Here is a 16,802-nt window from a genome sequence, read left to right as displayed (position 1 = left end):
CACCCTCTTGTCCAAGAGATTCTGAACTTCCTCCATCAGTAATGGGGACGCAGGCATGTACTTGTTCCCACTGAATCCCAGTAGGGTCTCAAACTCCATAGCATAGCCCATTTGGACTATGCAAAGTACCCAACCGTTTGATGTTATGTTGCGCCACGTGAAGGTATGACTTGCTAGCCTGATGTTGGAGGCGCCTAGAATGGTAGTTTGGAGAGAACTCGAGGGCACAGACTCTTAGGTGAGGTGAATTGGTGGAATGACCTCCTGAGCAAAGACGCTGTTTGTTGGAATGAGCAGGTTTATGGCACTGGCCCTGCGAGGCCCTAGACTTTTGGTTGAAAGGTTTCCTTCCAAAACATTGGTAAGGCTTGTGGAAGTCTCTCGTCTGTCTAAGAGTACTGCCATCGACCATATTGGCAGTACTTAGGAGTGTATGATTGGGCAGGTGCTGAAAATGTTTTGCCGTGGATTTTGATTTCTTGATGGACTCCATAGTGCAGTCAGTCATCTCACAAAAAAGACCCTTCCCATCAAAGGGCAAATTTTCCACTCTGTGTCTCACTCTTCCAGCGAGAGGTCAGCTTACTCCTGGAATAGATCATCCCAAAGAGAGTGGGTGAATTTGGCAAAGCAGGCAGTATAATTAGCAATTTTCACTGCCAGGCATGAAGTGGAATAAATTTTACGCCCTAAGACATTGAGTTTGTGTCCCTCTTTGTCCCCTGGAGTGGTGTGTCTTCTCCCAGGTTTTGAGGAGGATGCGAAATCCACCACCACCAAGTTTGCGGGGGGGGAGGATGTTTCAATAGGAAACCATCTTCCTCTTCTTGAATTCTATATACATTCTTTAGACGCTTGGAGGTCAGGGCAGAAGTTTGTAGAGTTTGCCAAGCAGATTTAGCCACCTTAGATATAACTGGCAGCATGGGAAGGTGAACAGATTGAGTTGAATCAGTGGAACTGAAGAATTTATAGACTGGATCTTCCATGTCTAGAGTCTGCTTCTTCAGTTCCAGCCCAAGCGTCGTTGCCATTTCAGAGATCTGACAATGGTACGAACACATTTCTTCATTTGGCTAAATGTTATCAGTGGGTACCACTTTGAGAGACTGATCATCAGGGTGGTCAGCGAACTCAAAGTCGAAGATGTAGCTGAGTCAGATTCATAGTCTTCTGTCAATACCATGGTTCATGGTCCAGAAGGGACAGGGACCTTCTTTTTAGACATTGTTTGAGTGGTGGAGGAAGTTTTGTCCAGGATTAAAGTCTGAGTAGGTTGGCTTTTTTGAGGCTGAGGCACCTCCATGGTCTGAGTGGAGATGCAAGAAAGTAAAACAGGACAGTTTGGTACAGTGTCAGTCTCCAAAATTGGGGGGGGAGGGGGAGTAAGTAACCTGTGGCGATATACAAGTCACAGAGGGAACTGGCGGAGGCAACGGGGTGACCTGAGTCAATATCAAGACATATGTAACCATAAGAATAGGCAAGTCCAGAGGAGGAGCGACTTGCGTAGCCATCAGAACCATCGACGTTGACAGCTGGCATCATGCCTTCCAAAGCTTATAGTCCTGATAGTCTGAGAAGTCCAGTGGAACCCCCTTCATGAATCAAGGCTTGTGTGGGGACATAGTCTCTAACTGTTCTGCAGACATGTGGACTAGAAGGCTGCATTGTTGAAAGCCAGCTAGCTACAGAATGGAAAGGCTGAAAGGCACAATAACTCGAAGCGCCTGGCGTTTTCAGTATCGAGAAAGTCATGCTGTCCTCTTCAGCATCGGGACTATGGCTCAAAAAGCTGTAGAAGATCAAGCTCGATGGTGTACTTTCGTCATAGTCTAGCATGTTTAATAGTCGCTGAGCATCGCCTAGTCCCAAACTGGCTTCTATGTTGTCATCGTTGACATCTATTCTGAAGGAAACCAGTGAGGGTTGCAAAGCCTGAGGGACACAAAGTTGGGTGATATGCCAGAGAAAACGATTGTATCGATGTCGTGGCTGGCAAGAAAAAATGCTTTTGACGTCGGGTAGACAATGCTGTAGTCAGTACCACTCTTGTTGATGATCGGCATTGAGATGTTCCAGGACCACAACTTCCAGGACTACAACTTCCAGGACCACAAATTCTGGGGTCCCAGGGCAAGATCGAGGCATCATTGGTGCTAATTGGAGCATTGTTGGGGACAGAGTGGCTCAGGACATGGTGGAAGCCTCCTCAGTTATAGTCCATGTGCTCTTCCCCTGATGTTACTTGTGCAGTGGTGCCTCTCTGGCATCGGAGCCCTGATGCTGAGACTTATGCCTTTTACGACTTTAAATGTCTCGGTAGAGGCTGCCATGGAACCTTGGGTTGAGGATTTAGACTGGGCGGGAGCACTCCCAGGCTTCGGCATTGTGCTCAATGTCAACTTTGACACCATACCCAATGTCAAGGGCAAGGGAGCATCAATCAGAGCTCTCAGTACTGGGGTGCCAGGGCAGAGTGCGTCATCGTAAAGGGCAGCTCTCAGCCATAATGCCCTATTTGATGAGATAAAGCTAAACAAATCTTACAGGTGGAGGTGCTGTGTTCTTCCCCAAACAAAGCAAACACAAATCATTATCATCTGCTAACAGAAGTTTAGCACTGCAGTGAACACAACATTTAATAGTCTTTTTCTTATCCATAACGTTAAGAAATAAGGGAAAAAATACTCAAGAGTTAATGAAAGTCCGAGTTCAACTCAAGGTCATAACCAAATAAACCATCTGTCCATTTTAACTAAGTTGAAAGTATTTAGAGTAAGAATTGCCTGGTGCAGTACGAGTCATTACACATAATAAACTGAACTATTTTTATACTTTTTCTACACAGAAATAGTTCCGGTCCGAGGAGCTCACTGTCTGAGGTGCTGACACGATGGTGGTCAGAAAGGAACTGAGAAGAAAATGCTTGCCTGCCCAAACTCAGGAAATGCACCCAAACTGAGGAAATGCAAGGGGCGGGGATAAGCGCTTTGAGGAGCTAGTAAATTCTGCCCGAATGGTTCCAACAAAGGCAAAAAACCCACTCTTATGAGTGCAACGGATCACGATCCAGATCTATATATGCCGAGTACACAACAACACAACAGTCTATTACAAGTTTGCGATACTTCTTCAAACAGAGGAAATTAAACATACCCTCATAGTAACACTGATAGCGCTGTTCATGTTGCCTTTGTACAGCCATCCTTGCTTTGTAATTCCCCCTTTCTGAGATCCTAGAGATGCTGCATCCTATTTTAAAAAGAAAAGGCTATAAAACGGTGATACATACTTCTATCTTTTATTATGAGCAACTTTGTAAATTATTTAGGAAATAACACTTTTCTAAACATTATTATTCAAAGCAATGTACAATCAAAATAAGATAAAACATACAACCAAAACAAAATACTTTTTGTATCATTTTAGTAATTTAGAGCACAGTTTCTCAACCACCGGTCCCTGGACCGCTGCCGGTCCCCGAAGGGTTGAGTGCCGGTTCCTGACTGGGAGTCAAACCCCCCGCCCCCAACAACTGCAATCAAGGCACTCACTTCCTCAATTTTACGCATGGCATGGAAGAGGAAGAGGAAGAGTATCACGGAGGCATGGGACCCTTCTTGTGCCTTGCCTCCATGTGCTGCTGAGATCTTCCTACAGCTATCTTATTCGCTATCTTTACAGCTTCAAACTGTATGCAGTGCGGGGGCATCGAGGAAAAGGTATGGCATTGGGTGCCACTTGAAAGGCTGCTGGTTCTTTCATGCTCATTGTTTGCAGCCAAAGGTTGATTGATTGAAACCCAGCTGCCTGTTGCGACCGAGGCGCCTTGAGAGGGAACGCTGTTTCCCTCTTGCATTGGTGGGGTGTTGTGGTCCCTCGGTCCCCTGTAACCCCCTGGTCTGCACTGCTGGTGGAAGACGGCGGTCCCCTTTGTGACCTCGCCAGGGGGTGGAACCTCTGGCTGGGATCATGCCGCAGTGAGGGCTAAGTGGCGGAGGGAGGGAGGAGGGCTGCCTTGGCTCGGGCTTTGCAGAAAGGGAGTGCAGGTGGACCTTCCTCGGGGGAGGGGGAGCAAGCATGCGTACGAAGGAGGGCTAAGTGGAGGAGGGAGGCGGCGTGGTAGGGGGAAGAGGCAAGATACCATTTTGTGCGTTCATGCAAAAGGGTCATTGGATGAATGGCACTGGAATGAAGTGATCCTGGGGATTTGATGCCCAGCACGGTTCGTGTCCGATCCAAACTGATTTAAAACCAGCTGTCTGTTGCAGCCAAGGCACCTTTAGAGGAAATGCCATTTCCCTCTTGCATTGGTGGGGTTTTGTGGTCCCTCGGCCCCCTATAATCCCCTGGTCTGCACCCGGTGGAAGACGGTGCAGACCCCTTTATTACCTCGCTGGGTGTGGGGGACAACCTCTGGCCGGAATCATGCCACGGTGAGGGCTAAGCAGAGGAGGGAGGGATGAGGGCTGCCTTGGCTCGCCTCGCAGGTATGCACGGGCAGCATGTTGGACCACATGAGCTGCGTGGCCCCAAAGGCAGGCTGGTGTGATTGGCGCACGCAGGGGAGTTGGGAGAGGAGCACAGAAGCGCGCATTGTGAGGGAGAATGGGGGAACACCTGCTACACACTGGTGCGCAAGCACAGTGGCGGCAGCTATTGGACCCAGGCGACCTTCTGAGCGCGGTCTGGTGCACCATTACCTCACCCACCCTGAACAGTGCCTCGTCTCCCCAGCGAGGAAAATGAGGCATCCACCACTACAACGCCCCACGCCCTCTGCCATCTCAGAATCACACCCTTCCCTTTAATGCCAGGTCCCCACCGCTCTTCTTCACATTTTCTTTCACCGTTAAAAAAAACCCCATTCCCAGCACCTGCCATGTAACCGTTTTTAAGGAGTTTTGGAGGAGCTGCGCGGGTTTCATTAGGCCCGCCTCACAAAGTGCACATCTAAGAGCAGGATCCAGATCAAGCCAGGTGATCATGACCAAGCAGCATTGACACAAATGAGAGATGACTAAATTAATTTCAGTGGGTGGTCCTGACTAACATCGTCTGGATCCGGCCCTGCGACTACACAACTCCTGCTAAAACTCCACCTCCATCATGAGAGGATTAAACTGTAGATTTCCAGCTCTACTGAACTTGCCCAGCTCTCCTCTCCTCACCTCCTTTTTGCTTTGCTTGACATCCAGCCTGATGAAGTGTTTTGGGGAATTCAAAAGCTTGCTTGTGTGTTGTTTTCATTGGCCCCATGTAGCTTTTGAATTTTTCTAATGGCCCAACATCTCCTCTCCATTGAGTAATCACAAGCACCCCCACCCTGCACATACTGAAGACATACTGGAGACAAATTTGTTCACCCAGGCTTTTAGATTCAGGGGTTCTCAACCTTGGGTACCCAGATGTTGGTGAGCTTCAACTCCCATAATCCCCAGCCATAGTGGCCAAATGCCATTGTGGTTGGGGGTTATGGGAGTTTAACTGAGGGACCCAAGGTTGAGAACCCCTAATATATATATATTTTTTTTTACATTTATATACCGCTCTATAGCCGGAGCTCTCTAAGCGGTTTACAATGATTTAGCATATTGCCCCCAACATTCTGGGTACTCATTTTACCGACCTCGGAAGGATGGAAGGCTGAGTCAACCTTGAGCCCCTGGTCAGGATCGAACTTGTAACCTTCTGGTTACAGGGCGGCAGTTTTTTACCACTGCGCCACCAGGGGCTCTTTTATTATGCTCATATTCCATGTTTGCAAAAGATTCCAAATTTAATGATTTTAATGCTTATATTATTTTAATTGTAAACTGCCCAGAGATGCAAGTTTTGGGCAGTATAGAAGTCAGAGAGAGAGAGAGAGAGAGAGAGAAACTTGAAAACCCTTTACTAACTGCTGGTCTGGGAAACTGCGCATGAAGAATGTAGCAGTCCTTGAAACTCTGCATGAAGAATTTAGCAGTCCTTGACACCAAAAAGGTTGAGAAACACTGATTAAGAGAATAGGGCAGCAGTAAAAACTTCACTGTCAAAGTTTTAATAAAGCCACCAGTTGCACTGGCTCCTAATGGGTTTCCGAACCCAATTGAAAGTACAGGTTATTACTTTTAATGTTCTAAAAAGTTTGAGATAGAGGCATTTAAAGGCCATGAGCCTCCTTACTGGAAGCTCTGATCCAATTCCTACTGCTGTCAGAGATGTGATCACAGGACAGACTTTTTCGTTGCAAGGCCCAGACTTGACTTTGGGGGGGGGATGGGCAGGCTTCAATCCTAGGATGCAAATAAGCCTCATTTAACTCAATGTAATTCAAGCAGGACTGGCTCAAGTCTGAGGTTGGAGGGCAACTGCCTTCCCTTGCCCCATGCTCTGAACTCCCAGGACTTGATCTCTTTCTAAATGTTTCAATCTTAATGCTTTTTTAACTTCACACTGGATGAGGAGGAGGAGGAGGCGGCAACGGCAGCAGTGGTGGCAATTTTGGGCAGTAAAGGGACTTTAAAATAATGCATGGACATCTATGATTAAAACTTTATAAACTCAAATAAATGTAATTCCAAAAATAACATGGAAGTTTTTTTAAAAACCCTACATTTTTTCATTATTGAGGCTCTGTTGACCTGTCTGCTAATTATATTGAATTGTTTTATTTAACTATGGTAGAACTAAACTGTGTGGGCTTTATATATATTTTGTTTTAGTGCTTAAGGCACAGTATAAGGATCAAGCAGCCATTGTGAACTGTGAATGCACTTCAGACTGTTTCGTCTGTTAAATCAATAGAAGGCAAAGGCCTGGGCTAATTATACAGTAATATTACAATGGAAAGTTGCTTCCTGATTCCTGAATATAAAGTCATTTCCCCATCCCAGCTGTATACATGGCATGTTTTCAATGGCTTTTGAATCAACAAAAATATTGAATACTGATAAGCAGACCTGATCCTTGTACCAGACACTACCTATTCCATAAATAACTGCATCCCTTATTAACAAATGACTACTTCAAATTCAGTTTGCTCCACATTAGTTATTTAAATCTGATTACATCTCCTATAGTTTGGGCTGCAGATTATGGAAGTGTAATTTAAGAGATTTGTATCAGAGTAACAACAGAGCTATGGCCCTATGTAAGAAAGCTCAAGCTCCCATTCTTAAAATCAGTACAAGCGGTGAGATACAGTGCTGACACAACTATGCACCTGAAGACAGCGGGAACCTAAAAATGATGAAGTACAGAGCAGACTGCAGAGACTAGTTGTATATCCAACGTACTGTCACCCTGCAGACTTGATCCATCCATTTTCTTTCACTAAGAAAATTCAATGCACCTCTTTTCTGGTTCTTACAAGATTAACAGCTGTGGGGCTGGCAGAAAATGACACGTGAAGCAATTATTATGTGAAGCAATTATATTTCTATGCTTGAAAAAGAAATGCACAAGTTTTTATCCATTACGCAGCTATGAAAGGCACAGGAGCTTTGCCAGAATATATATTTTTTATTTAGGTTTGTTATTTGGTTTCCTTTCAGTCTGGCTTTCAGCTTGGCTTGGCTATGAGAAGGAAACTGCCTTAATCACCCTGGTAGATTACCGGCACCAAGAAATAAATCGGGGACACACCCTGATGATTTTCTTGGATCTCTCGATGACTTTCAATACTCCTGGACCGATCCCAGAAAGTGGTGTTGCACGATCTGCTGTTACATCCAATGGTCACTGCCTTAAGGATGGGCTGTATGGGATGCATCCTGTCCCCCACACTCTAATATCTACATAAGACTTCTGAGCAAGGTCATCCAGAAATTTGGGCTAAGGTTTCACCAATATGCTGACTGGTGAGACCAGCTTTACCTTTCATTCCCAACATTAAATTCCCAGGGAGACAGTGGAAACTCATAATGGGTGCTTGGAGGCTTTTATCTGGGGAAAAAGTGAACAAGTGCTCTTGGTGGGAAGCCCTACCATGCTGTATGGAGATGTTTTTCTGGTTTTGGACAGGGTTGCATTCCTCTTGAAAAAAAAATCAAGTGTTCAGTTTGGAGGTGCTGCTAGTCCCAGATTTGTTCTTTGATGCTGAAGTGAATGCTATGGCCAAGAGCACCATTCAGCAGTTTTGGCTGATTCACCAACTGTGGCCCTATCTGGAGAGAGGAAACTGACCTCAGTTATCCATTGTTCAAATCCATATCAGATTACTGCAGTGCACTCTACACTGGGCTTTCTTTATAGGCTGTCCAGAAGCTTCCATTCATACAGAATGCTGGTTGGAGTAAGTGGGCCGGAACATTACTCCTATCTTACTCATTTATATACTACCTCAGACAAAAATGTCCCTGGGCGGTTCACAATCATGCATTACCATTAAGTGCAAGAAACTGATCAGTATGTGCAAAGGAATGGATGTATTGACTATTTTGCTCAATGGAAGTTGATCTGAAAGCTGTTCTGGGAGAGCAAGTTCCATGTATTTTCTGGAGATCTGATGTCCAGTGCAGGTAACTTGACTAGGGTGACAAACTGTGCAACACTTATTAAAATATTTCTGAAAAGCAAGTCAATTTCTATTAGAGTTTCTTTGCTTACTTTGTGATTCTTGTGTAAGAATATCTGAACAGATATTAATACAAAAAGGTAGGCAGCAGAAGATCATATGCTCACCTCATCCTTATCTGCTTCTTCATCAACTTCATACACATGAACTGGAAGTTTTTCTAATCTGGTTCCTTTGCTAAGGAAAAATAAATCCAGAACACTGTACTTCACAGCTGTCATTTCACAATCACTTAAAGCAACTTCACATGACAGGTCACAACTTGCCACTGTATGTATGTGTGGCTGATTCTATATGAGGGCACACTTCACACAATAAATGATATATATATACACATTTTTATACAAAAGTGATAGCTTTTTAAAAAATCCATTATGCATGGCTTGCAATGACTTCTATGGGGAAAAATATTTGCAAAGAAATCAACAAACAATTCAAATGCTAATTAAGGAAAAGACTGGTATATTCTCTTAGCAATATACCAATCTTGGCAATAGCACATTCACCATTCCTGCCTGACACATGTCTACCTGAATTCTGCATTAAATGGAACATTCAACACTATTTTATTTATTTATTTAGTGTTAAATTTATATGTCACCTTGCATAAAAGCAATCCCAAGGCGGTTTACAGAATATTTTAAAAACAAGATTGTAAAAAAGACACAATTAAAATATTAATATCTCCATAGCTATGGCCTTATGACAGTAAGAATATGGATAGTTATGAATGATTCATATTCTCATAATGAGAATATAAATAAGTTATCAACTATATATTTATGCAGCCAATAATTCTCACATTGTAGTACATCCCAATTAGTATTTGGCTAATTTGAAAGTTGCGAGCAAAACATTTTCACTGCGAAAATGAAAATGTGACAAGGACATTTAAAATTACATTAACATTACACCGTTAAAGAATGTAATTTTAAACATGGCTTAAAGTAGCCATGTTTCCATTCATGGCTACTTTAATTATTACAGCAGGGTGGTGGACAAAAGCAGCATGAGAAGTTCACACTTCTTTGGACATATGAGTCCATATCTGTATCCAAAGAGCCCTATGTACACTCTTGAGCTTATGTACATGTACATATGATTTGATTTTTTCTCTTCCAATTCAAGTGTTCACATTGTGTTAATGTCTACTCTGATCTTCAGAGACTCTGAAGATCTCTTGATGAAAACCTTTCATACGCCCAGAGGGCTGGAGTAAGAAGCTGTTCTTCAAAAGCCCTGATAGCTCCCAACTCAGCCCTTCAATCTCACACTACTGTACAGTATATGTTTCAAGGCTGTAAAAATGCTAACCAGCTTCTAATAACAATAGACAGACAGACAGGCAGCATATTTCAAAGAACACTTTTATATATTTTATATATTTTACATATAAAAGCCAAAATTTAGGCATTTTGCAAGTGTGGAAGTATGAGCTAATCAATTTTACTCACTTTGAAAGCTGCCGAAAATCTCCTGAGTAGTCTTCATATTTATAATTAACAACATGCCAGTCAGAGCTGTATGTTTTAATGCACTTTTGAAATAAGGAAAAAGCATACAATATATAAGCTGAAATGTTCCATATATTGCTATTTTCTTAACACTATGATTTTATTAATAGTGTGAAAGTTTTCTTTAGATAAATTAAGTATCTAAAATAGTACCAGCTGAAAAAACTTTGATACGATTTCTTCATTATTCTTATAAAACGCTTACCATACATAAGGTTATCATATTCAGAAACAAACTCGCAAAACTACACATACACCCAGAAATTCTAAAATCTGTATCAAATAATATAATTGAAGAAATAGATCATATGGTTTCACTTTTGAACTGGCTGCAACTGCATGCTTTCAGACACTGAATCAAGAGGCCACACATTTTTACTCCACCCATGCTGCACTAACAAAAGTTCTCTCTCTTCCCCCCCCCCTTTTTTTTTTGGCTTCAGCACTAGCTTATCTTGTGTACTGGTCAAATACATATGCTAGCAACTAATTTTTCATAGAAGTTAATTTAATAGCTCCCGTAGCTAGCTCTGTACAGAGATGATACAGCAAGACAAACTACAGAGTTTTAAATTTATGAAACAAAGAAAACAGGACTTTTTAAAAAAATGGTAGCCACACATGTATGAGCAGACTTTATTAAATAATTTCTTAAAGCAATGCCACCAAGATAACTTCACTGATACTGAACACATTAGAAAGTGAAAGCTAACAGGAGGAATGTGGCTCATTAAATTCGGTCAGCCTACCATGCCATAGTATTATATTGAGGCAAAGTTAATAAACATTAACAAGGTTCTAAAGAAAGGCAACATTGAGGAATGAGAAGAATTTCCTTACTCCTAATAAAACCAATAAGTTCCTCATTGTACCACCCTGCACAATGTTTATATTAAAGCCCATCAGATTTTACTGGCATCCATGTCTAATAATAATAATTATTATTATTAAAAATATTTATACCCCGCCCCTCCAGTGCACTACTGCTTGGGGCGGCTCACAATAAGATAGACACAAGATACAATAAAAGTAATAAAATTAACTAAATTAAGCAAGAAAAGAAAAAAGTTATCAGATTAAAGTTAACTAATTAAGCTGTCAGAGCCAGCATGGTGTAGTGGTTAGAGTGCTGAACTAGAACCGGAGAAACCCGAGTGCAAATCCCCATTCAGCCATGAAACTAGCTGGGTGACTCTGGGCCAGTCACTTCTCTCTCAGCCTAACCTACTTCACAGGGTTGTTGTGAAAGAGAAACAAGTATGTAGTACACCGCTCTGGGCTCCTTGGAGGACGAGCTAGATATAAATGTAATAAATAATAATAATAATACCACAATCACTGGGTTCAAATTAAAACTGAAAATTATAAAAAGCTAAAGAACCTAAGCTAGAATGACACCTACCCAGTGATAATCTATCTCATTTCAGACTATATCACTAAGATTTCTTACATGGGGAAGTTTTTAGGTCCAAATTGGGGACTATCCTAAAAAACCCTTTCAAAGTGTGAGAAATCTGGCAAATATTTAAGTATTTGATAAAGTTTTCTTTTCCATTAAAAGAAAAAAATTAAACACAAGGGATCGAATAGCACATACACTAAAAATATTACCTCTGTCACAAATAAGCTGCGAGCTTCTTTCTCTGCATTAACAGGAATTGTAGAGCATATATAGTGACACTCTCGTTTCAATATCGCTGTCTATTAACGAGAACAAAATTACAATTAACAGCAAAAATACAGTTCTATTTGTCTAATAAGTACCATTAAGTTAAGGTGCAGTTCACCTAAATATAGTTTTTTTAAATCAAGGAAAATAGTTAAACAAGAAAGTCTGTTTCTTACTCATGTTTATGTTTTGTTTCAAAATTAGATCAGGGTTGATAAAAATTAATGGTTTTTTAAAATTAAAAATCCATTTTTAAAAATTTAAATCACATATTTAATCTAAATCAGTTAAAATAAATAAAGAACCTAGATCAAATATTAATCATAACTTTTAATTATATCCTATGAGCAGGTTAACAGCAGTATATGGGGATGAGAGATAACAGACCTGATCAGTCCTATTCTGCTGGTGGTGAACACACACACATGCAAATGCACAAGTGCACACACAGACAGTCAAGCCCTTGACCCCCCTCTAAAAATGCAAATACAAAGCAAGTCAATGAACGAATAGAAGATTGCAGGGGAGGGGGCTGGAGTAAATCTGAGCAACAAAGTCTGGCTTTAAATGCATGGGAGAGGGGACAGGAATAGGCAGTGATACCAAAAGTGAACAGAACATATTCATGTAGTCCTGAAGAAATTTTTTCTGAATATATCCTCCATTTCAGAAAAGAAACATCTATCATAGCAGCAGGCTGTAAGAGAGACCCCATTTGCGAACACAGTTGAACCTCAATTTCTGCGGATTTACATATCCACAGTTGGGTAATAAGACACCCAATCTCAGTATATGCGGGGGGAATGGAAAACACACACACATCAACTTGGTGGATAAACAGATCGGGGGTGGCCGGAAATGACTGCAGAGGTCATTTCTGGCCACCATTTTGTGTTTTGGAACCTCAAAATGGCTCCTCTTAAAAAGAAAAAACCCCGCGATTTTTCAGCCAATCTGGGGGCATTCTGGGGCACAGTGTGACTCAGTGGAACAGCGAAGTATGGTAGGCAGTTTCCCCCCTGCAGTCCCCCCTTCACAAAATTCGATTTTTTTTATGGTTTCCCCAAACTGGAAACCCCCATTCCCCATTGCCACAATGACCCGATATTTGCAGTTCCCGCATCTATGGCTGTACTGTGGAACGGAACCCATGCAAATATCAAGGTCTTATTGTATTTTAATGGAGTTCCTCTACCTATGGCTAAGAAGGGCATGTGTGCGAAATGCAAACAGTATAATGATTAAATGCAAGGCCTGGTTGCCCCAAAGAAACAGCATTATGAAAAGTGTATACCTATTATAGTGTGTACCTGACTTCTAAAAAGGAAACCTACATCTCTCTCTGAATATGTATTAAGGTTATATTAGACCCTGACTAGTAATTTAAATTGTTGTTTAAATCATTAAAATTGAGTCCTAAGAAATTTCCTTCATTTTTTCTAATTATTTAAATTCCATTTTCTTTCAGCAGAATTCATCCCCCCTCCCCCGCCAAACTAATAATCCCTCTGGCTTGTCCCAACTCATTCTTCTCCCTAAACTATGAGACAATCCTAAGACTCATTCCTCATCTAACCTCCCTACATCACTGCCAATAAAAAATCCCCCACCCCCAAACTCTCAAACATCAAATGGGCTCTTTTAGTGCCATCTTCCAGCAGCCACTTGAACAGCAGACAGCAACTTATACTTCTCACGTTCAAGAGGAACTAGAGAATAATTCTTAGAGACTATAAGCAGACTGACAATTGCTCTCTTTCCACCACATACTCGGGGTAGTTAAATGTTCCTTTACTTACTAGCTGGTGATAAAAATGCACTGTTGTCAGTGGAGTAGTCAATGCGCAATCAGGTTTCAGAATGAGACAGAAATGTAAAGCATGCTCAGAATCCCCTAGCTAGGGTACACTGACTTGAGGGCTGTGATTCTTCGAAGTTGGAATAGAAGTGAAATTAAAGTTATCAGGTCACATAGTAAAGTAACTGCCAAGACACTATGAACATCTCAGTTTTTGTTTTTAATGTCTAGCCTATCCATATAGGCTAGACACAGGGATGCCTAAAAACACCTGGGGAAGATGCCAGAGGTGGCCATGGATGGAGTTTCCATGTTTTACACAAGTTCTCACCTATCTCAGTCAGGCAAAAAGGACTTTTCCTGGTATAGAATTTGAGTTGTGTTGCTGCAGTATTTTCGTTTTTGTTTTTAAACACAGTATACATAATCTCACCTGCTGCTCTCAGCTCCACAAACAGGAACTGAGAGAACAAATGTGCAAGTAGCTTCCATGTTTGTTTAGGATAGGGGACACCACTTAACATAAGTGTTAAGCTTATGCAAAAGCTTTCAGATATGTGTAACTCTGCAGCAAATGCTGCACTTTGAAGATGAAAATCTATTGTAAGGATTACAAACAAGCTACTAGGTTCTAAGCTGGCCACATTCCTCAGTCTGCAGGGCAGTCCTTGCCCTTCATATTCTTGGAGACTGTCAGCATGTAAAATAAATACAGGGAGCGGTGTGAACTTCCATGGAATTTGTAGCCAGTGAGGCTTGGCTTCCTTTGCAGTTTGCCAGTTTTTAAGACTATAAGCAATCTGAAATGAGCAGGGCAGTTGCAGTAAAAATCTGGATGCTACTTGAAAAAGCTGGGAATGATTTTTATACAACGGAGATTTTAAACGTCTTCTCTGTATATAAAATGCAAGACCATGCAGAAAGCACTTACAAACAAAATTAAAACTTGGTGGCTCTCTCCGCTAAATTGTAATGAACAAAACTAACAAATTTAGCTTGATGTAAAATTAACAATTAAGTATATTGAGGCAGCTGCTACAATAGATATGAAATAGCATTAAACAAATGAAAAAACTTCTCTCAGACACATGTTTCCCCAATACCTTCAATAGCCATAAACCCCTTTTTCAGTCAATACAAAATCTCTTCATTGTTACTAGTAGTTTTATTTAGTCTGTTAAGTACAATGAATATTAAGTACTGGGTGCTGGAGAAAACTTTTGAGGATACCATGCGCAGCCAGAAAAACAAATGAATCACAGAACAAATCAATCCAGAATTTTTTACTTAAGGCACAAATGATCAGGCTCAAACTATCATACTTTGTACCACTGTTCTCTCTAATTTTTTTCACCTGTGTATGGAATGAGTTTTGTTCTGGGCGGCAGGATCAAGGAGTGTGCGCGCATGTGCATTCAGAAAGGGACCTTCCTGATTCAACCTGAGCAGGATCTAAAATTAACTCAGTGGACATCAAAAACCTTGCAAGCGCATGCACATGTGCACACCTTACAGGGAACACTGCTTTGGACACATTATGTGAAGACCCAGCTTCCCTGAGAAGTCCATAATGCCGGGAAAAGTGGAAGAGGACAACAAGCAGCAAGGTGGATGGACTCAGTTACAAGAGCCATGAATGCACCACTGAAAGACTTTAAAGGCCAAGTGATAATCCTGGAGAGAATCAATCTATGTGGTAACTAAGAGTCAACACCGACTTGATGGCACTTAATCAGTCACTGGATATTGACTCTGATGACTCATCCAGATTATCAAAAATGACCTTGTTTATTCTTTAGCTGTTGGGTCTACATTCTAAAATGGTATTAAACATATCTGGGGTCTCACTATGATGCACTATCAATTCAAGATGTTTAAACTTCTTTTAGTCATATATACACTTGCTATTGTTTGCAGTCACACCTGCTTCCTGCATTCAATGCTACATATTTCTTTCCGGTTGTGCTAAAAATAGTTTTATCCAAACATACAGATAAACATCATGAGTCAACCATGTTAAAAAGGAGGACATCCTTCTTTAAAACAGGACCTCTTTACAAAGAATAACTCATCTTCAGAAAAATGTTAACCAATTCCAATAAGAACATTCTCAATCTTTTAGATAAAGTAATTTACCACCATCCAGTCTTTGCAAAGGGTTAAGAGCAAATCTAATTAGGAGTCTACCAGAATATTACTGGTTTTACTTTGTATCAAGATAGAGGGCTTCAAGGGAAACTGACAAAAGTCTTCATTCCGTCCCCCAATTTTCATAAATCCCAGGGATCTGTCAAATACATAGTTTTGATTTGATTTTGATTTATTAAAACCATCTATAGATTGAATTTCTGCCTTAATATGAGGCAGTTAGGTAAGCTTACAACATATCAAATAATCACACAACTTTTTAATTTTTAACTTTAATTAAACTCAGATAAAAATAGTCAGCCAGAGAAGAAATGATCAAATACTGAGGAAGTCAAAAGTCTGTTGGAATAAAGAGGGTTTTAGCCTGGTGCAAAATGCCATTCATTAGGGAGAAGGCTAACAAAATCTCCTGGGGCATGGTATTCCACAGGCAGACAAGATCATATATAGCCACATCACAACAGTACATTGTGGCATAGTTTCTTTAAAAAGCAAGAACTGCAATGCTTTTCAAAAGTAGAAGGGAAAGGTGTTTTAAAGGCATTTTCAAAATAAAAGCTAAAGTGACCTGACAAAGTATGAGCCAGTTTCCTTTCAATTAGTCAGGTGGGCACCTTGGTTCTAAAGCTGTGACAGCACACTGGCCTACAGCAGCATTCTACATGAGACAAGAAATGGAGGGGCAAGGGAGGCAGGTCCCCAGGCTATGCTGTGTGTTCAGGAAAGGAATAAGATATTGGCTGTGTCATTGTCACAGCTGCTCCATGACAGCTGAAAAACATCCAGGATGCTATGCAAGAAACCTTTAAAAAAAAAATAATGCCATAAAGCCACAACCAACCATAATGGTCAATTCCAATGCAGTTAGAACAAGTAGTTTCATGCTGCTGTGCCAATTCCAGTTCTGCTCATGAGACAGTATAACACCACTTATTTCGTTGTTACACTCGCACTACAGCTATAAAATTGTCAACTATGAGACCATATGTATGCAACCATCTACAGCAGGGCTGCACAACAGCCCTCCAGCTGCTGTGGGATCACAACTCTCATAATCCCAAGCCACAGTGGCCAATACTCAGGGATGATGGGAGTTGTCCAACATTTGCA

The 16,802-nt window shown here is 41.3% G+C and overlaps 1 protein-coding gene across 27 annotated transcripts in view; it reads right to left on the bottom strand.

Annotated features, from left to right (window-relative positions):
• The window catches only part of DOCK9 (dedicator of cytokinesis 9), a 234,727-nt gene that overhangs the window by 143,220 nt on the left and 74,705 nt on the right, over positions 1-16,802 (bottom strand). For all 27 annotated transcript variants that reach the window (XR_008318483.1, XM_053304835.1, XM_053304841.1 and 24 more), the window contains 4 exons: positions 11,689-11,778; positions 10,018-10,100; positions 8,671-8,740; positions 3,160-3,255 (listed from right to left, as the gene is read on the bottom strand). Coding sequence is in view for 26 of the 27 variants with exons in the window: in XM_053304835.1 (XP_053160810.1) it covers positions 3,160-3,255; positions 8,671-8,740; positions 10,018-10,100; positions 11,689-11,778 (339 nt within the window). In the remaining variant the exon portion in view is untranslated. The remainder of the gene's footprint in view (positions 1-3,159; positions 3,256-8,670; positions 8,741-10,017; positions 10,101-11,688; positions 11,779-16,802) is intronic.

This window comes from Hemicordylus capensis, chromosome 3 (genome assembly GCF_027244095.1).
Source record: "Hemicordylus capensis ecotype Gifberg chromosome 3, rHemCap1.1.pri, whole genome shotgun sequence".
Taxonomy (NCBI): Eukaryota; Metazoa; Chordata; class Lepidosauria; order Squamata; family Cordylidae; genus Hemicordylus; species Hemicordylus capensis.
This window is presented reverse-complemented; position numbering and strand designations above follow the sequence as displayed.